Raw genomic sequence first — 22,209 nt, 5'->3', positions numbered from 1 at the left:
ATATAGAGTCGAATTTTTAAAATATTTTCAATGTTGTATTATCAATTTTTTTACTCAACTTTTACATATCTTTCTTTTTTATGGAATTATTTAATATCCAATTTGATTTTAATCTATATTTGATGTATTGGATTTTTTTATAGTACATTTTACAATTAAAGTCCCCTACTATTATTCTACACATTATCAGTTAATCTAGTTAACTTCATCGAATTTGTTCGAGCGTAAAATTATATTAAACGACTTGCCTCGTTATTATTTCATTTAAAACTAGCCCATGTCAATTAAATTCAAAGTGATGCCCATGAACTCATATTTTGTTTGTTTGTGAACCTTGTTCAATGTCAAATACAATAAATTTATAAATGTCCAAAAAGGGACAAGGCTAATGCAAGATGTTTTATTTTAAACGCGCCTTTTTTTATGAAATATTTTATGGTTTTATTATTCCAATATTAAGAAAGTGAAGGTATCTGTAGAGTCTTCAAATAAAAAACGCAAAAAACGAAAATCTTGAGTTTAAAATTTTCAACTGAATACAAGTTCTTACAATCGTAGCATTCCAATAATTGATTTTTGTTAATTGAAATTATATACTTGACCAGATAATAGCGTAATCATTGTTCAACGATTTAAATGAAAACTCCATTATCATATAATATTTAAAGAGAAAGTGATTAAATTTTAAAATCTTTTAACGAGTAAAAAATCACATCTTGTAATATGACTCTATAATATAAAGTTTTTATTTATATAGTAAAAAGAAGCGAACTCCCACTTATTAAAAGATAGATTGATGAATTACTTCGTTGTCCATAAAACAATGAATTATGGGAATAGAAGCGCAATTATACATAATTGAAATTGTTTTTTTTTAGTTTACATCTTTTCCATATTGAATAAAAAGGTTTCCTTTAACCATAGCCACTATACCAACCTGTGATAAAATAAATTTCCATAGAAACGCCATAAGTTTCAGCATTTCCAATATAGATGGCGTGAGTATCCAAAAGTCAACCGGTTTCCGTGGCTAAGTAATTCATGCCAATAAACCACCACTACTATTACTACTACTACTATTACTGTTACTACTACTACATTTGTTATTCAGTTATAAACATAATTTCAATAATGAAATAGGATTTGGATTGGAAAAAATTTCTACACGTGACTTCTTCATAATAATAATGGTTTATTATTGAAGTAGTGATATAGATATAATAGATTTGTAACGTATTTAACTACAATGATACGTTCATGGCTAATAGTCATGTTTATACACGAATTATACAATATTTACAAGATTTTTTTGAAACGCAAAATCAATGAAGCAAACGATTCATTTTATTTTTGTTGTTTTCAGCTAACCGTTTTAATCTCTTTTTACCATTCATACACAATCACATTCAAATACTTCTAATATTCACAGTGTTCATCGTCATATCATTATGCAAGTTTTATTTTCTTTGCTATAAATTAATTATAAATATATATATTATCCTATACGCGTGATAATATTGGTAGTTTTAGTTTATAATGTGTATATCAATTTATAATTTTGTGTAATCTTGTGTTACTTGGCACGCAGTCACACAATCTGGAAATCTCGTTTCATATTATTTACAAAAATTATGTACGTGCTTCGTGTACACCATTCATTCTTACAAACGTTCGATTATGCATGTTATCAAAAAATGTTCTATTTCACACGAGTTTGATTTTTCCATTAGCTGCTAATTTTTATTCTTTTTGTTACTTTTTATGTAGCGCGATACCAGTGGATTTGTTAACAGAGCACCAGCATTTACACTTTATCGTTTTTTGTCAGTTGATGCTCGTATTATTATGATTCAGAATCGATATTTCTTTGATATAAGTAAGTTCTCATTGGAAAATTTTGTCCGATAAAAACGCAAGATCATTTTCTTTGAATAGGAATATATTGACTATTTTATCGGACGATTCACATGAGTATATTTTCTTAAATCTAGCTTGTTTTACAAAAAATTGTTGCCATCCGATTAAGCTTGTATTTATACATCATATTATTTTAAAATTTTTTAAATTTATTACACATTGGATAAACTTGTACTTATACAAACATTATCGAAGTACCAAATTTGACGATATGCCTTTAAAAAGTGTTAGTGCACTTTTTACGCACACATTAATAATGCATAAAGCTATTAGCTTCTTTCAACAAAACTTATGGAAACAAATATTTTTGAGATAATATTTCACGCTCATTGTAACCCCACCGACTCGTTATTTAAAACTATAAATCTCATTATACTGCCCTTGTGTCGAAAGATGTACAAATTACAATTAAACTATGCAGTATAACCATCAAGAATTCTCTTATAATTGCACAATATAAACGCAGTTGCATTTCACTCTCGTGTGTAGCTTTCTATCAATTCTCTAAAAGATTTTCTAGGCAAAAAATGCGAGTTTATTCTAATAAAGCTATCTAAAACAAACTTTACATGAGAAACTATAAAAAAATAATGTATACTTTGGTTTTCGTTCATTTATCCATTGTAAAAACTAAGTTAATATTGAATTAAGGAAAATCATCGCAGAGCCACGTTTAATCTAAGTATTAAAAATAAAAACTGCAGGAGTTTAAAAAAACGTATTCAAATGAATAATGAAAGGCTCGTGCTTCATAATGAACAAGATTTTTGATTGATTATTATAAATAAAAAATATATGATAGGTACCTCGATGGGTAACATTTTCGAACGTAATTTAATAAATTGCGTTTGCATCGAATGCCATTTCGCCATTTTTGCTTTATAATATTCGTTTTATTCGTACGAATAAATGTCGTTTTTTCGTTTTTTTTCATAATAAACATACATAATACTATATGATACAAGATATAAGTACATTGGTTTAGTGATTGCAGGCTGCTCCTCTCATATCACAGCGAGGGGCGCTGCCGGGCCCGCTTCGATTTATAATTTATTTATTTTAGTAATAATGATAGTTATAATAATTATCTATTTTGTTCAATATTATACAAATTTCAGAGAGCATGCTTAGCGCCAAAATTTTCATTAATCGTTACTTATGTTTATTTATACTTAAATTTTAAAAACAATGATCGATAATATTCTTTAATTATCTTGTGTTATGTATAATATATATATGTCTTATAATATCACACCCGTAGATCATTCGCATTCGAATCGTTGGTATACAAATGTGTGTGTACGTGTGTTTCCAAATGTGTTCAAAGGTATTATAAATTTTCCGCTTGTGTTTCCTAAGTTACCAGTTTCAATATAAGTATGTATATTCAATATACAATTAGGACGAATCTAGAATAATTACGTGAGAGGAGAGCAAAATGATGTATCGTCGTTATTTTTCGTTTTTTTTGTAATGATAATAGTGAAAACATAATAATTAGACGGTCGGATACGGGAGGCCAATTTGCAGATTAAGAAATTGTTTTCTTCTCTCGTGAAATCATCAGTCTGAAATGATAATATGGATACATGAATCGTGTTTGGCCTCCGATATCGAGCGAATCGACGATGGCAATTTCAACGTTGATTGTCATGTTAACGTATATCAATGGAAATAAATTATTCGACCGAATATTCTGTACTAAAAAATTATTTCTACATTTAGTCTAATGCATTTGTTTACAATCAACTAATTGAAATCCGACGTATTTTTTTCCTCAATAAAAGTATCGAAGTACTGCGGTTATTCAATATGTGGTGAAGACCATAAACAAAAATTATTTAAAAGAAAATTACTGGTATGAGATAATCGTATATAAAATTGGAATGTATGATCTACTTGGATACTTTCGAAACAGAAAAAAATTATATACCTACGCAATATTGTCACAGTTTGTCATTTTGTCGACGAAGAAAAACGAGTTTTATTAAACTATTCGAAAACGATTGCAGAATACCGATCCTCTGATTGATAAGATTTATTATATATACGTAAAACGGCGAGACTCTCTCCCTCCATTTTTTTCGTCAGCCTGCCTCTGTACAGTGTTTTTGCTTTTTTTTTAGACTAGTGTGATAATAGGAACATTCTGTCTTCGCCGATGCTACATATATATGAAATCGTCTTAATTCTAGCATTTATACGAACTCGCAAAAACGTCCGACGATCTGAAAAAGCATATATTCGTCGCTTGTTAAGACAATGTACAACGAAGGAAGACATAGGCTGAGGGGGCGGGGAAATTATTTTGTATTTATAATATGCTCTCGATAGTTAGTATAGACTGGACATTTATCATTTTTTGCCGTGATATATGTGCTATATATAAATAACGCCTGCACCGATTCATAACATACATTCATAATGTCATATACGATCGAAAGTATTACGTAACACAATCTTCTATTATCGCAGAAAATGCGCTTTTCAGTCCGTGCGAGTCTTTCACTCTTTCAATTCAGAAGATGAATTTCGTCGTAGTTTTATGAATTTTTTTCGCCGTTTAATCTCGAAATTTGTTTAAGCCGCCAATCCTTCTCTCGTCGCGGTCGGTGGCAATCTCGGCGGAGAACCAGCAGCCGTGGCTGGACTGTCCGGCCTGGGTACGACCGACTGCTCGCGCTCGAATTGCAGTATCCTCTGCTGCTGCTGATGATGGTGCTTCATACCTTCGGTCACGACGCTGCTCCAGCTGCCGGGCACGATCGGCGAGTGCGACGGCGACGGTGGACTGGCCGCTCCCGGATGACTTTGGAACAGCATCGACTTTGGCCCCAGAATGCCGTCGGCCACTGGTCCATTGGCGCCGCCCAGAGGATGATGAGGATTGTGATGCATCTGCTGATGTTGCTGCAGACGCTGATGGTGCTGATGGTGAGGCGCCAGTTGAGACTTCATCGCCGCGAGCTCGTTGCTGGACGGGAAGCCCGCGGCCGCGTACACCGAGCCGAAGAGGCCGGCGTACTTGGTGTGATTAGTGCCGGCTGGTAGGCCGAGGCCGTTGCTCCCCGGTGCCGTTGGCATCTCGTTCAACTGTAACGAGGCGCATACTAATGTCATTTTACTCGGGTACAATCACCTGCAGCAGCAAAAAAACAAACACAAATCGACAAAAGCGTCTTAGACTTGGTTTAACATTTTTGCTTTCTTTAAAGATTACATTGACTTGTACTACTTGAAGCGATCGATTATAGGACGTGATTATCGATAATATTTACCTTTTGTGGGGGCACACCATTAAGGAAGGGCGCGGGTAGATACGGATAGAAAAGGTCCGGCCTTCGCTGCAGAAATTCTGAGTCCTTGGGCGAGATTGGGAGCGATGGTATGTCCAATGACATGCGCCGTCCTCGACGAGATGCCCCGTTGGTCCACATGTGCGTACCCATGTGTACCTACAAATCATAAAATACCAATTGTCACGATTTTTTCAACATATTTAATGTTTTTTTCATTTCATTATTTCTATAAAAAAAATGATTGTGTCAATGTTGTGTCTTAATAATAAAAAAAAACCATTTAGCTTTGTTCGGTGTAACATTTCACTTGAATGTACCGTGATTTTACCGAGAAAAATGTCAAGTAAATTATACATAGATAATAAAGGGAGAATCAGAAACAATAAGGTATCACAAAAGCTCATATGTCAACGCGTCCATTTCAAATATATATATAGGTATTGTAATATAATCAAATCGAAACTTTACTAAGGCTTCTGCGTCAATGCAGCTAAATTCGATAGAATATCAGTTTTCTCTCTTTATCTCTCGTAGATATTATTATTTCGCCTGCATTAACGTACCAATCTTGTTATGAAATCAGATTTCACGTCGAACGTATTTACTTTTTTTTTTCTCTTACTATTACAACTTAAATTAAAATTGATACCCAACACATCAAAATATTTTCCAGTATATACAGTAAGATATTTACAATACATATAGATATTTACAAATTGATTAGTCGTAAAAATCATGAAAAAGAAAATAGAACAACGAATCGTAAGAAAAATATTTAAACACGTGGTTAGTAAATATAGCGTTTGATAAAAAATAATTAACAGGAACATCAAATTTAAATAATACCATGGAGAAGATCAACGCAAGCGCCTACAAAGAAAGCGGTGTCGTAGCAAGGATTCGAAAGCAGGTTATATTTTTAAGTTCTTATTGTTTTTTTTGTTTTATATAATTGTCAACGATGACACGAGGGCAAATGATAATGATACCTTAAGATTGCCCTTGGTAGTGAAGGCCTTCTGGCAGATGGTGCACTGAAAAGGCTTGTCACCGGTGTGCGTTCTCATGTGGATCTGAAGCGCCGAGGACGAGGAGAAATTCTTATTGCAAACCTGGCACAAATGCTTGTTGCTGGGCATGCCTGCAAATACACATCACACACAAAACATAGTTTTTTTCGCTTTTTACTTTTTTCAAAACACAAAACAAAATGCTAAGCGATTTTCCGTTCATTATTTGAAAAATTTTGATTTTTACTAATACGTTTTAATCGAATAAGCAAGTTTTTAATTACTATGATATTTTCAAGAGGATAGGTATTTGCAGGATCGTCTGTGCGATGCTTCAGATAGGGAGATTGCTGCATATAAGTATCGAAAAAATACAAAGTATTCATAACCGTTAAAAGCATAAACGCATTTGATTCAATTTTTGAGATGTTAGCAACAGCAATGATCACAGAGTAATAAAAAAAATAATAAATAGTATCTTCTGCACTTATGGAGCGAGGAAAATGGAATTCACTACATAGATGCAAATAAAATTTTTTTCTGAATCCCCCCAGCCGAAAGTAATTTTTAGATTTAGCTCGACAGGAGGAAAATATTTCTTCAGGTTGGGGTGGCACAAAAACTATTGTAATCAAATGTATTTCTTAGTATAAAGTAAAGTAGCTTTTTTAAATATTGAAAAAATACTCTATGTGCACAAGAGAAATTCAGACTGTGATTAGTAAATTACAAAAGTGGTTTGTTAGTGAATAAGATTATCTAATAAATAGAGTGTTAATAATTAAAATTTAATGAATGCATTAAAAAAATTTATCTTATTATTTAATCTTTTATTAACTGTCTAACTAAATTTACTTTTCTTACTGAGAAATGTATCTATTTTATTCACAATATGTTAAACAAGAAATCACATTTTTAATGATCTTGGTGAGCAAGTAAAGTTGATTAAAGTATACAGAGGAAACAATTCCATTGATTCTAATTTATCGCTGTTACGGAGTTAATTATTAATTCATTTGTAAAGTGAGATTATACAAATAAATCATATCCCAAAGTTTGATTTTATTAACTTGAAACAAAAGAAAGTATTTTTTAAATTCAAAATTTTAATTGGCGAAATAATAATTACTAAGATAGATAAGCTAGTAAAATTGAAAATATTACTGTTGATAACAAAACTAATTGATAACATACAAGACATCATTATAAAAAATTATAATTATAAGTAAAGATATTTATTATCATTGTGAACAATCTAATTAAAAATGAGATATTTTCATTTTTGGTCGGAATGAATTGAATAAAATGATATTTTACGAAAAAAAAAATAATTTAATTCTCAGAAATGTGGTTATTAGACACTGATTAAAATTTTTATTGAACATCAAGAATTCGAATACAGAAAAGAAGTTAATACAGAAAAAACATGAGCCATTATAAATTATTTCTTTGCTTTTTTCATAATATTCGCACATTTCTTACATTATAAAATTTCGATAAGTAAAATTTGAATTTTCAAGGAAACATTTAGGCATTTGCTAAACTCCGATGATATGTTGAAATAAAATTGTTGTTATATTTAAAAATTAAAATGACTTTTTAATTAAATCGAGCAATAAAATTGAATAAAAAATTCTAGAATATGACTCAATCGAAAATCATAAGTTGATGATATTTTATATTAATTAATTTTATTAGCGATTATATTATGTATTTTTAAAATATCTCGAAGTATTTGCGAACATCATCTGAAGGCAATCTTGAAAAGTCGATTATAATAACCAAAAAATCAATGCAAATTCATCAGTGAAAAATACTCACTCGGTGATCTCTTGTCGTTATCCAGCACAGAATTCTTCTTAACGGAACCGGCATCGGGTGACTGTTGAGGAATGGACGTCATGTTTCCTTCATCGGCTGACGAAATAGGACTTCGGGATTGTTCGCGTTGGAGGTGCGAGGCCTCATGATGATGCATCGTCGCGGGTAACAAGGACTGCTGCTGTTGAAGCGTCGTCGATAACAACGGCTGCTGTTGCTGTTGTTGCTGCATTTGACCTTGAGAGGGTATTTGCGGTTGCGACACCACTGGCATAGGGGGCGGTGGTACAACCTGCACCTGAAGGGTGGGCAGTAACGATGAGCTCGGAGGTGGTGGCGGAGGCGGGGGAGGTGGAGCTTGCTGCGGTGGTTGAGAGTCTCGAGATTTCGAGTCACCGAATAGATGATGAGGCATGTCGCGGATCTTGTGAGTCAACATGTGTTGTTTCATATTTCCCTGTTGCAAAAAAATAATAAAATTTTTTTATGAATGTTTAGATATTGCATTTTTAATATATCTGAAAATTTTTTATCATTAAATTATTGAAAACCAGAAAAATTTGATCAGATGAAAATGAGCTTACCTTCATCAAGAACACAGTGAATTGCATTTTCGTCTTAATTAGAGACAAGTAGTTTTGGTACTTGTGCCAAAAAAATTTTATATAGTTTGAATATTTTTTGAGTTGGTAAAATGAAAAAAAATGTACAGGAACAAATTTTTTTGTAATGAAAATTCACTATATTCTTATTTGGGTAAACCATCTTTTTTATGCAATCAAATTTTTTAAACCTATCCTAATGCATGAAAATGAAATTTACTCTGACGATTTGCTCAGATTTTGGTAAACGCTCGCAGTCGATGCATAATACGAGTATGTATAAAGTTACTTTTTATAAAAAAATATAGCTCTCAATGTCTGATTTTTTTATAAAGCGAGTTGATCAAAGTTTAAATAAAAGTTAATGTATCCTTCGATACTAAAATTGTGAATGGAATATAGAAATAAATTTTGCAATTATGATATTAGTCATTTCAAGGTAACTTCTGCGCAAAAACATTATGAGATAAGCTTAAATGAATAAACTTTTTAATATTTTTGTCATAAATTGTGTATTACAAAATTAAAATAAAACGCTCTAAGGATATAGGCATGAATTTCGCATCAAATTGTCTATAAATAACGCCGTTGATAAAGGCACGAGTGTACTCTTAACATACGCATATCGAACGATTTCGCTCTGAATAAATAAAGTAGTATGTCGAAAGAAATCGAAGGAATATTTTATATTATAATGACCTTTTCTGGAATATTAGACTGTGTGTTATGTCAAATGGTTTATTTATGAGGATAATACAAGCCAAACTAATAAATCTTTGAGTTACATACAGAAATTATTACAACAAAAATAATTTCAAGTTCAATTGAAGAATAATTTAGAGATCAAAATACGAAAATGATGATGACGATTGTTAAAAAGTCGATGTAAAAAATAATAATAAAGTATGGGTATGTGTTTATGTGTATCAATGAAAGAGAAAGAGATAGAGAGAGATAGAGAGGTGCTTACCAGGAAGACGGTAGTATCGGAACTCAGCAGACCTCCGAGGGCGGACGGCTCGATACGGCCGACGATCGGGGGCAGGCTGACGAGGTCCCCATAGAGCTGGTTAATAGCATGGGTCCTATGAGCGCCACCACTGCCCCCGTTAGCATTGCCGATCATCTTAAGCAAGCTTGCATTATTTGCATTAGCGCCGTTAATGTTAGCTGCCGTCCGCCCTTGGAGTCGAAGCCGTTCCTCGGCCTTCCGTCTCCTGCGAGCTTTTTCGCGTGCGCTGCGTCGCGCGCGCTCGGCGCAACGACACTTATCCAATCTCTTGCCCGTGAGCGTCACGTCTACTTCGTTGCTCTGTAACGTAGTAGGGATTTTTTTGTTTGGTTTTCATGCGTCTCTGGTTTTTTTTTCAAAGCTTTGCAGTACTTCCTACATAATGCATTCATGTTTACGACATACGGTATTCACTACTATATGTTCAACGCGTCGGTTTTTATTTTCAAATAATAAAATATTGTATTGCAGATTAATTTTTTTTTCACATAAGCTCAATACACACTAACGATCGAGACTTTTATGCTAATTAATGCGCTCAAATGATTAAAATATATTAGTTATAGTTATTAATTATCTTCAGTCGACATAAATTAAGTCATACGTTAAATTAAATCGTATCTTCAAGTCGTAAAACGTTGAAATTATATTTATATCCGCAATGTGCGAAGGAGAAATATGCAAATCTACGTCAGAAATTTAAAATTAAAATGCACCAGATTTATTTAACTTCGTTAAATTATTAAAAGAATGAGAAGCAATTAGCGAAATAATCACTCATTGAAATTGCTTCGTTTTATCAAAGACTTTAGCACCAACGCGTTTTTTTTAGTGCTGCATGAATTATCATGATATAGATTCCTTCAAAAAGAATCGTCCTAATCGGATGTCGAAAAATCCCGAATTAAGTTATCCATAGCCGCTGTGCGACGCGTACGCACCGATCATCGATAACCAAGAACTACATCCATGCCGGGCGAAGTTATTTTTAGCAGTAGGCTCGAGATCGTTTCAAGTATGATCTTTCGTTCTTTCATATATATAGTTTTTGAGCAGTTAAATAGAAGTGCATATAATTGAAAGGTATGTATAAAAGAAAATTTACTATGAATACCATATCTTAAGCAAATCATCATCAGCAAAAGTACCGATAATAGAGCCATTGAAAAAAGAAAGTCGGTGGAAAAGAAACAAATTAAAAGGAAATTTACAAGGAGTGCGGGAAATTGTTAAGTGCTTGATGTGTGAGACAGTTACCTTTGTCGAAAAGCCTCGGTCGCAGATAGAACACTTGAAGGGCCGCTCCTTCGTGTGGCTACGGTAATGAATCTCCAGGGCTGAATTACACGCGAACGTTTTGTAGCAGATGTTGCAAGTTGTATTGCCGCGTACTGCAACATTCAGAGATCGTGCGATGATTTAGTTCGGTATGACTCGTGCATCATGTACATATTATGCATATGGAAAGCCTCTAAATACGTATAAATGATAAAAAAATGTTCGTGCCCGCTCGTGTGTGTGCGCGCGCGAATGTGTTGCTGTCTGTGTGTTCGTGCTCGCATACATATGCCTTTATGCAGAGTGTGTACGTACATGCTCGATTATCTATCGCGCGCCTGACCAAGCGAGGGATTTACGAGCCAAAACTTTCTCATTTAAAGCCTTGCATGCATAAATTTGTAGCTCCACATGTGTCTATACACCGCGCGTATGTACGTATAGACTCGACGAATCAGTTAAACTTTAAGTTCGTCTGTGTAAAATGCGTTACGTAAAAATTGTTGTGACAATAAAACGAAAAAGTCAAGCCTTTCTTATCGATAAACAACGGCCCGACAGAGAGTATTCCTTGTACAGATCGAAATTTTTCAACGAGACTCACGAAAACATTGTACAATAAGCAGCTGCTCTATAGAACTTTTAATTATTAATGAAGCCTGATTGGCTTTCGTACACGAGCGATTTGCTAATATGGTACGTTCTGTTGGCCCTTGAAAACATCCAAAGGTGCAATCATACATGTATACAAGCCCAACAATTTTTTTCTCGCTACGATGCTTGAAATTGACTCGAAGAAATGTGTCTCATTATATTTTAAACGAGAATGCGCGTTATACAATAAGAAATTCGCGTAAATCAAGGTAAACCAATAACCACGCCAACGATTAGCATAATAATGTGTTTTGATCGCGTGTTCAATAATACGGTTTCGGATTCGGCAAAAATTTTGAAGTGACGAATAAATTTTAATATCTTTACTCGAATATTTCATATTAAAGAGACGAAAGATCTGGATAATCGAACGTAACCCAAACGTCGTTTTCGCATTGTCTATTTGATGAAAAATAGATGATTTTTTATTCAAACACACCTCACCCTATTATAACGTGCTTTATAGCGGGGAGCGAGAATTCTAGAGAAAAAAGAGAGGCAGATAACTAATGTGGTATATCTTATTTATAAGAGAAAGGAAAATTTCTTTGTACGTACTGAAAATCCAGACCCGCAAAAATATACAGAAAATTCTGTATCTATATATTTATAAATAAATGCAACAACTACATTATATAAGATCTAAAAAAAGCGAAGATGCCATTGTATTACCACAGAATCCAAGCGCAAGCACAGCACCGGTAAAGCAGACAGTAAATATGTGTGTGTATGTGTATATATAGTGAAGATGCATTCGTAAAATAATTCTATATACGTATATATTTTCTTTATATGCGCAAACATTATAATATATACCATGAAACGCATACCAGCTCATGCTAACTTGCATGCTATGGTATAAATAAATACACACACGTATATAGGAAAGCGCACATACACACACACATAATCCATGCAACTGTATATAAGCAGAATAGGGATGCAAAAGATCGTCGTGACTCGAGGCAAGTTGCTGTACACGTATATAGGCTCTCGATAAATATAGGATAATAAAGTCGGTCCCCGCGCGCGCAAACACGGCTTCGGATGAAAAATTTTTCGCACCTCTTTGAATAGAAAAGTTTAGAGGCACGATCAAAAGCGACTGCTAAAGATGTTTTACGAGGATAAACACGTATATATAGCCATAGACAGATACACCTTTTGGTCGAGGCACATGTATTTCGAATGTAAAACAGGTCGCATTGAGATAATGCGCTTTTTTGCGCGCGTGCAAGCTTGGAAATACCTGGGACGCCTTTACAAAGTTTAAAACCTCGCATTACTTTTTTCTCAGTGCAAACGGATATTAGAAATCATGCTTCGGAAGAGAATTTTTTATCAATCGATCAAGTTAAAAAAACAATGACAATTGAGGAGGATGACGTGAGTTAGTATAAAAGTCGAAAATTAATAAAGTCTGGTTATTTCGTTCGTTAATGATTCATTTAATATTTTATGCACGATTAACGATATTATCATAACTATAAGAATAAAAAAACAAAGTATCGTATACTTCTTTTAAAAGGACGAAAAATAAAAGGTTTTAAAACAAGCCTCGGTATTCACAAAGGATTATCGGTATTCCAGAAGCATTTTGTTGTGGCTCTTTGACGTGCAGGAATTGAAATTTTGGCTACCTTACAAATTTTATCAGAGACAAAGACAACAATAAAGAAATATAAAAGTACGTCTTCACGCACAAACACAAACATACACAACAGAACAGAAATAAAGATATAGAATGTTTGAATAAATAATAAAAAAAGAGTATGAACAAAATTTTCATTTAAAGCTTGTTTATTTATTTCATATGTATTTTTAGGAATCATACTAGTATATAGTATTGCTAGATGAGTTTGAATATTACCAAATCATCAAATTATTTATAATAGGAATAATGAATCAATCATAACATTTTATTTTTTTGCAAAATAAATTTTTTCATATCTACAATTTTCAGGACAACAAACTTTGTTTTAATTAAACTCTAATTTTAATGACTTAATTAGTTCATTGCCAATTTAAATTAAAAATAACTATACACGCAAGTAAAATAAAGTTAACAGTAAGTAATTATCATAATCATATTTTCGATCTTTGTACATTTAAAAAAAGAAACACAGCATAGTACAATATCGATAAACATAATATGCTTTTCGATTATCTCTCATAAGAGAAGTCGGACCAATCACATCCGATATACGAAAGAAATATTCGAATCTTCGTAAAAAAGGATATAATATAGAGTTTATAATCAAGCTAATCTCCTATTTATACATAATTACAAATTCCAAAGGACTTTAAGCGTCGCTCTGCTTCTATTTATTTGTAATAGTAACACACAATCTAATTGGGCTACAGTATATGTATCAAATGATTCGACTAACAATGAATAAACGCACATTTAGTTTTTGCTGATTCCGTTTGATCAGTACAAACTGAATGGGTGTGATTTTTGATTTGGGCTACGACTCGAGCGGTTTTTATACGTGTGTATATATATTCTAGATACATATGATTATACGTGCTATGCACATGTGACTTCAATACATGTACATAGTTATATTGATATGTATGTAGCGATTATATTTATAGCGAGCGAGAGTGAACGAGTAATGTGACGGTGATGCTGCTGGTAACATCTCAAGCAAAATATATACAATGAGAAGCGAGTATTATAATATAAATGACGTTATTACGATGCAATAAGTGCGATAGTAGTAAGAGAATGAGAGAATGTGATCCCCATGCCCGTTATTTCTAAGTGTTTTTTATATAAATATTATTCAATATTATATTATTGATATATAAAGGATCACTGCATTGGGTTACAAAGTATATCTATGAACTACATGCTATAGAAGTATATAAATATTACTTGGCGCACGCATCGCGTTGTGTGTGTGTTTATATATCCATGTGTATAAAAAAGGCAGTATCTACACGATAATACCGCAGTTCTCTAACAACAACGACAATCAGCTTGAAATTGTGTTTTGTTTGTTTATCTTCGCCTACCTGCCGAGCCGCCAACCGCGAGCCCGAGCGGGTTGAAACTGGAGGTGGCCGTAGCGGCTCTGTTGGTGAGTGAGGCCAGTGGGCCGATTCCGGCCGGGCCGGGACTCACGGCGTTGGGCGGCACGACCCCGGGCACGACACCCGGAGCCGAGCCCACGGCCTGAAGCAGGCCGGCGAACATGCCGAAGGCCGGATGGGCCGCCGCAGCGGCTGCCGCGGCCGCGGCCGCGACCGGATTCGAGGCGACGCTGGTCGGGGTGGCGGGCGCCGTGCTGGGCAGCGGCGGGGCCTGCTGCGACTGCTGGGACTGGGGCGACTGTGGGGCTGGGCTCACCGAAGCCGGCGTCGAGGAGGCCCTCGGCGTCAGGTCCAGCGGCGCCGACGAGACGTTGGGCGCGTTGTTGACGGGACTGTCGCTGCGCTCGCTGCCGTTGTAGCGCTGCATCGGCGGCGAGTTGGACGTCACCGTGGCGGATGGGCTCGACCTGCGTTGCTTCTCCATCGCGTACTTGCCGTTGTCTTTGTCGTCGCCGTCGCTGCTGCGATCGTCGCACCTCTCGTCGTTCTCCTGGCGTCTGTCGTCCTCCTCGTCGTCGAGCTCGTAGACCTGCTCTCGTTCCCCGAGCATGCGCGCCTGCTGCTGGCGAATCTGTTGCAGCTGCTGCCTCTGCAGCGAGTCGACCGAGTCGCGCTCGTCCACGTCGAGGCCCGAGTGCTCCATGTTGTTCATGGGGCCGGGAAAGCCCAGGGGAAAGGCCGCCGCCGGATGAAGCGGCGGGAAGCCTTGTGGCAGGAAAGCCGCCAGCGGGGGGTATCCGGCCGGCGGGAAGTCGTGCACCTCGGCGGCGCGAATCTGGTCGGGCGTCAGCTCGGTCGGGTCGTTGGTGTGGAGGTTGATGTGCTGCTGCAGGACGAAGGCGTTGGCGAATTTCTTGTGGCATACCGTGCACTGATGCAGCAGCCTGATCGGGGGCTTGGCTCGGTGCACGCCCATGTGCGTTTTGAGATTGCCCTTGGTCGTGAAGGCCCTGCCGCAGATCTTGCACTTGAAGGGCCGCTCGCCGGTGTGCGTCCTGTAGTGCATCTGCAGGGCGCTCTTGCACGAGAGCACGCGCTGGCAAATGATGCACTGGTTCGGGTCCGTCAGCTTGTGCTCGATGTTGTCGACGAGCTGCTGCAGCTTCGACGTCTCGGACGTCTTGGTGATCTCGATGAGGCTCTCCCAGGAGTTGTCGTTGCTACCCGGCCGGGGCAGCAGATTCGAGTAGATGGCTGGATCGCGGGCTGGATCTATCGTTTCCGGGCCGCCGCCGCCTCCTCCAGCCATGCTCATGCTCATGTTCTGACTCGCAGCGGTCGGGTGGCCTGCGAGTTGCGTCGTGTGTGGCGGCAGATTCGGAAACAATATGTTAGCGAAGGAAGTCTGCATGCTGCCGCTGCTGCCGCTGTGGCTGCTGCCGGCGGGCGAGGCGTCGGGATAGGTCATCGACTGTTGCAGCATCGAAGCCGGATTGGCTCGACTCGAGAGGTTCTCCGGCTGATCGTCGCAATCGTCGTCTTCGTTATCGCGACTCATGCTTCTTTTGCTATCCATACTGCAATCCTCGAAGGCTTGACTGTTGCTGGGCTGATTGGTCGAGCCTTCGAATTCCTCCTCCTCGTTTGTCTCCTCTACGTCTTCGGGCTCGTTTTTCGGCATTATGCGTTCGGAAGCCTCGTTATCCGCGGAGGTTTGCTCCTGGGTTTGCTGTTGCTGCTGCTGCTGCTGCTGATGTTGCCGAAAATCACTGGTGTCCATCGCTGGACGTTCTTCCTCCCTTTTAACCGTCTCTTCGGTTGATTCATCCATTGGCTTTGGCTTTTCATTCATCGACATTGAATTATTGGGATTCGATTGGGGGACAGGCGAATGTGCTGGGGAGACGGCTTCAACGTTGTTGGAAGATATACTCAAGTCGGCCGGTTTATCTTGTTCCAAGTTGATCGGCTGATGAGGCATCTCTCGAGGTTGAATCGGATTCATCATGGGTGGCCGAAAAAAATTACCAGGTAACGCATTGATGGAAGGTCCCTGAGGCGGCAAAAATGGAGCTCCGTATGGACTAGGGCCGGTTATGGCAGCCATTGGTCCAACTGGTATCGGAGGCGATGAATTCACATTGCGATTTACGATTTGCTGAATTAGAGGCGGATGGTACTTATCCAAGTGTTCCGGAATCGGATTGGGATTCATTTTCACGTGGGGGAACTTCTCTTTGTGTCGCTGGAAGTGTACCTTCAAATTACCTTTGGTTGTAAATCGACTACCGCATATGTTACATTTGAATGGTCTCTCTCCAGTGTGAGATCTGATGTGAATTTGCAGGGCCGAGTCGCTCCCGAAAACTTTTCCGCAATATCGACACCGATGCTTGAAAAAGGGTTCTCCGCGCCCGTTACCTTTATCGTACGGAGATAGGCGGGACTTGCCTCCGGAGCTTCGGAACGCCAGCTCGTCGGCCAAGTTGTTAGCCAAAAGGCCTTGGCTGGCACTGTCGAGAACTTCTTGGGCGCGCTTTTGCAGAACCTCCAATGTGTTCGGCTCGTTCAGAGGCATCGGATCGTTGTTCGTGATGATGGTCGACGCCAGAGACGAGCTGATGGAGCACAGAGCCGGCACCTGATGCGACGGTGGCGCCAAAATCGGAAGATTCGACGGGCTGGTGACGCTGGGGCGCGCTTGCATCGGCGGCGAGCGGCTCTTGGCGCGCGCGATACTCGGCCTGTCCGGGTTCGTCGGGGGCGAGCTCGACTGCGGCGGTGGTTCCTGGTGTTGGCTCGACGGCCTCGAGTGCGCGGGCGACGTCAGAGACGAGAGCGGCTTGGGCATGATTATCGGCAGAATCGGCGAGGGCGACGGTTCCTTGCTGCTCTCCGCGGTGGCGGCTGCGCTGCTGCTATTGTTGGCCTCGGCAGCCGAAGATTCGCTGTTCTTGGCCTGCTCCTTGGCCTGCTCGTTGACCGCCGCCATTTGCAGCTGAGCCTGCAGCTGATTGATCAACTGCAATTGAAAAACCTGCTGGTGCTGCAGCGTGAAGAGGGTGCTCTGTAGGGCGGCGAACTCTCGTATTGTCTCCTCCGTGTCGGCGCCCGCGGCGATGGCCGTAGCCGCGAACTGGGCGACCGCGACCTTTGTGTTCTGGAGAGCTTCGAGAGTGACGTGACTAGTTCCCGCGGTGGGAAATGCGACCGCTGGTTGGGCTCCACCCTCGACGAGGCTGTTATTGTTCTCGGCGTCCTCGCAGAGCCGCATGCGCTTGCTCGAGTGCTCGTCTTCCTCCTCGTCCTCCTCCTCGTCCTCGGAGGAGGGGCGCTTTTGACTTTTTTTCTGCTGCTGATGCTGTTTGGGCCCTTGCTTGCCTTCGCCGGCCTCGTCCTCGTCGTCGTCCTGTGCATTCTCGCTGATGTCCGCCGCGTTGTTGTGATGATTGCTTCGTAACGGCTCGTCGGCTTCCAAGTCGTCTTCGTTTTGAGACTTGGCCGAGGACAGATCGACGGCAGCTTCGCTACCCTCGCCATCTGAATGTGACTCATTTTCATCACCTGTAAGCAGAGAGAAAAAAAAACACACGCGACATTATTATTAAGTCCATAATTTATAAAAACAGTGAATTATGTACCAGAAATTAATATTCATTTTCATTCGAGATATTTTCACTTGTATATCGTGCGGATTTTATGTACAATCTGCCGTTCCGATCAATCTGCGAATAAGGTGAATCATCAAATGCTTTTTACAATCCGATGTCGAAAATAATTTATGAGCTTATACGCGGAGTGTGTACCTTTTTTTGGTACAAAACAGGATTGTCCACATATTCTCGCGTATAAGTTGCTTATTATCGAATCATATTTTATAAGTATTTAGAGAAAGAGAAAATATTCATAAATTTGGAATTCTTCATGAAAATAATACAAGGTCGCAGTGGGTACGCCGCAATATACCTCATACTCGATCCCTATAGTAGTATCAATTTTGACATAGACATATATTATTGTATCGTTGTTCTTTCCCTCCTATGAATAAAAAATAAAAATAATTTCCCACAAACGCTCTCATATCCACTCGATTTAAAAATTGCAATTTGTTTGCATTAAAAAAATTAAAACTTGTTCGAGCGATAAAATAAGATAATTCAAAACGAGATAAAACGCATTTATGATGAGCTATAAACGACGTGCGTTACGGCCGTTAAGAAAGTTTCAAACGAGTCAGGTTCGAATTAAGCAAATAAAATGTCTCTCCTCTGCATATGCACGTACGGGTATAAGAATCTGAGCCTTTCCGTGTAAGTGTGTGCGCATATACGAACTGTCAGCCATTAAACGTTATAATAATTATCGTTAAGATAATCTTGAAAATCGAACCCGATGACTGGATAAATTTTGCATGCAACATCCCATATGGGCGATGCTCTCGAGCGATAACAATCTCATATTTTGAGCTAAAAACTCGAGTTGTATGCATGCACTCATACACACACAGGCCATTTTCCAAGGTTGATGAAATTAATGTTATTACTCGAGGTTGAAATTTAAAACGACGAGGATCGCGGCGAGCCCATACATGCGCGCGCAAGCGCTGAAAGGCTTTCACGGGCCTATACGTGCATATGTGTGTGTGCACGAGTCTCCGCCGCCTCTCTGCGCCGCGTATGTGTGAGCGAACGAGAGAAGAATTATGGAAGGGTTCACGGATATTTATGCATCGCGCCGAGAGAGGACTGTTGTATACCGCGCGTGCGAGCCCCGCGCAAAGCCGATGGAAAATTGCAGAGACGCATAAATCGCGCCATGAGATACTGTGCAGAGACTATGTGTGTGTCTACGTGTGCTTTCTTCGCGATGTTATTTTAATTAGATGGATTGATGCGCGCAGCCTATTTTATATCGATCTCGCGGCAATTATTGCGAGATTTTTTTGCGAGCTGGCTTTACGTACACGTCGGATTTTTTCGCTGTTTCGAGCAAATAATTCATTCGGCTGCTTCGCCGACCGACAGATATTTTCTGTAAATCATACTGATATGCGATTTAAGATTGAAATAAAATTTAAATAATGCAACACTAATGCACACGTGCAAAAAGTCGCGTAGAGCGCGTCCAATAAATCAAAGTCGCGAACGACGTATTGATTTGCTCTCCGACCATTTTGCTCTCAATTTGAATTACAAATAATCGATTATAATTTAATATAGAATTAGTCAGCTGGCGTAGCTAGGCTCGAGTTGCGGAAGAGTGAAAATTCGACGTAACGTTGAGGGGGAATCGATCTTTGCACTCGACGCGTGTACTCGGCGCGACTTCGGCCGGTAAATTGGCCCCGAATTTCGGAATCGTATATCTATATAAAATCTTAACACGTCACAGCAGCAAGAGAGAAACTTTCAAATTATTATCAAGAATACTAAAAGCGTGGATTAGGTATGCGGGCGTAAACGTACATTACATAAATCACAAGTACCTATACAAACAATCGCGTACACGGATACACAGTAGGTACACACGCGCAGACGAGTGCGCGGCCTCGTGCATGTGGCGCGCGTAGAGATTTTAATTCATCGAGTGGGCGTCGGAAAAACGTCTTTATTATCGCCAGCTCCGCCACCGCAGGCAGAGAGCCTCGGGTATAATTTTTATTGCGTTTTTAACAGAGCAGAGGCGTTTGTGTAATTGTTAGCGGCCGCGCGTGCGAACACACACGCGCGTAATAGCCACACAAGCGCAGCACACGTAGTCAACGTAGTAATAGGAGGGGACTCGACTTTGAAGATCGCGCGCGCGCACCAAACAATTAGACGAAGCAAGTAATTTTCCGCATTGAATATAGAAAAGAATTGCACTCGCGAGAGAGATAGACACAGAGACTCGCGTGAAAGCAAAAATTGCACGCGAGAACATTTGTCGAGAACGTTCCGTATACTCTGCGACTGCGTGAGCTGCTGCATGTGCAAGCGCGTGCATGTGTATCTATTTGCCTATGGCCCCTTTCACTGGCTAGTTTTAGCAGTTTCGCCTTTTCGACGTTTTTCTCTGCACAAGCGCGCACAACGAGCAAATTTGTTATCTCGCCGTGCCGATCGGGCGTCGGAATCAACGAGCGACTCTGAGCATATATACATGTATATCGAGAGGCTGATACTCTCGAACTATACACTTATATATAGCACGCATTTGATCCTGCTTATCGAACTAAACTGCAAACACAAACACAATACCACATAGACGACACACCGGGACACACAGAGGGGCTATATATATCATACTGATTACACCACGATTTAGCACTGATGCGTATAAATATATGGCTATATGTACCTATCGGCTCTCGGACAACTGTGTTGACTGTTTGTTCGCTCATCTCGCAATTGGTTTTCTTTTGTTGTTCGACAATTTGATCGACGACCGTCGCCTTCTCGTTTTGATTTTCCATGCTCCTGCGATTAATGATACTCCAGCGCATCAACTGCATCACGTACTGGATGAGCCGCGAGCGAAACTTGTCAAACGATAACCATTTGCAACACTGTATTGAAAAATCGAGGCCTCTCTATCGAGCCATCGAGCACTGTCCCTGTACGATACGTTGTGATGCGCGGCTCACGATACTTGGGTCATGCTTGGAGAACGCGTGCTCATTTATAATGTACGAGCATATATAAAATAAGCGCGACGCAGGGACGCGGCGTACGACCGTGTGCTTTCGCAGTCAAATCAAAACTACTGCCTGTACGGCGGAGAGCAAAGCCAATGCCGAGATTCCCCTCGCGTGGCTGCCCCACCAGGCCTGCGGCGCAGCCAGCACGAAATTATTGCCGTTCGCGTGCCTCGGTGCAAGCCGCGTCCCCCCCACTGCTCCGTTTCTCCAGCGCTTCCCCGCCGTCGCCTCCACCACGGACTGGCATTAATACGCGCTCCATACATATGTTCGTGTGCCCGTGCACGAATGTGTATATAAATGCCGAGTATGGATCTTAAATTACCCCCACCAGAGCCACCCCATAAGACTCCCCTCTCGGCGTTGAATATTTCGCTTATATTCTTCCTCTCTCTCTCGCGCTGCATGGAGTAACAGTTATGACAGGAGGGGGCGTTGCGGTTCATAAATTCAGCTGGCTCCGGCTTGGCAGTGGGGCCGAGCGCGATCGAGAGATGCGCTCCTCGAGCAAGAGCGAGAGAGCACGTACAGAGGCGTGGGCGGAGTTTTATACGCTCGAGCCACTCAGCAAGCAAGGATTATTAATTATTACAGCGCGAGGCGCGCCTTATTCCTCGCTGTACGCGCGCCTCGCTCTCTGCCGAGTCCTACGTCTCTAATATATCTATACATCCGCGCTTCCATCTCGCTCGAGTTCATATAAACGGGCCGCGCCACCACCGCCGCAACTTATGGATCCTATGCGCAAATTGCACTATGTATTCGCGCGCACGCGTACCTATAGATATACCGTGCACCGTGGATGAGTATATACGTTAGCGGCTTCTGCTGCTCGAGAAATTGTGGGCGTGGATCGCCGCCGCTTCTGCTTTCAGCTTATACTTTGACGACTAATTTG

The 22,209-nt window shown here is 39.7% G+C and overlaps 1 protein-coding gene across 4 annotated transcripts; it reads right to left on the bottom strand.

Moving 5' to 3' along the window:
- Positions 1-1,263: 1,263 nt before the first annotated feature.
- Positions 1,264-21,355, bottom strand: LOC106650167 (homeotic protein spalt-major-like). 4 transcript variants are annotated; one of them, XM_023461197.1, is made up of 8 exons: positions 20,972-21,355; positions 14,615-18,196; positions 10,919-11,052; positions 9,620-9,961; positions 8,048-8,504; positions 6,206-6,357; positions 5,196-5,372; positions 1,264-5,010 (listed from the first exon to the last, which is right to left on the bottom strand). In XM_023461197.1, exons 1-8 carry the CDS (start codon positions 21,123-21,125, stop codon positions 4,498-4,500), a joined length of 5,511 nt encoding a protein of 1,836 aa, XP_023316965.1. In that variant the 5' UTR covers positions 21,126-21,355; the 3' UTR covers positions 1,264-4,497. The 4 variants fall into 4 exon arrangements, with proteins under 4 accessions (XP_023316965.1, XP_014223525.1, XP_023316968.1 ...); XM_023461199.1 differs by having other exon boundaries at positions 4,950-5,056; XM_014368039.2 differs by lacking the exon at positions 9,620-9,961.
- Between the last annotated feature and the right edge of the window lie 854 nt (positions 21,356-22,209).

This window comes from Trichogramma pretiosum, unplaced genomic scaffold (assembly GCF_000599845.2).
Source record: "Trichogramma pretiosum strain Unisexual culture from Peru unplaced genomic scaffold, Tpre_2.0 scaffold15, whole genome shotgun sequence".
Lineage (NCBI taxonomy): Eukaryota > Metazoa > Arthropoda > Insecta > Hymenoptera > Trichogrammatidae > Trichogramma > Trichogramma pretiosum.
Note: the sequence above shows the minus strand (reverse complement) of the source record. Positions and strands in the feature narration are given on the sequence as shown.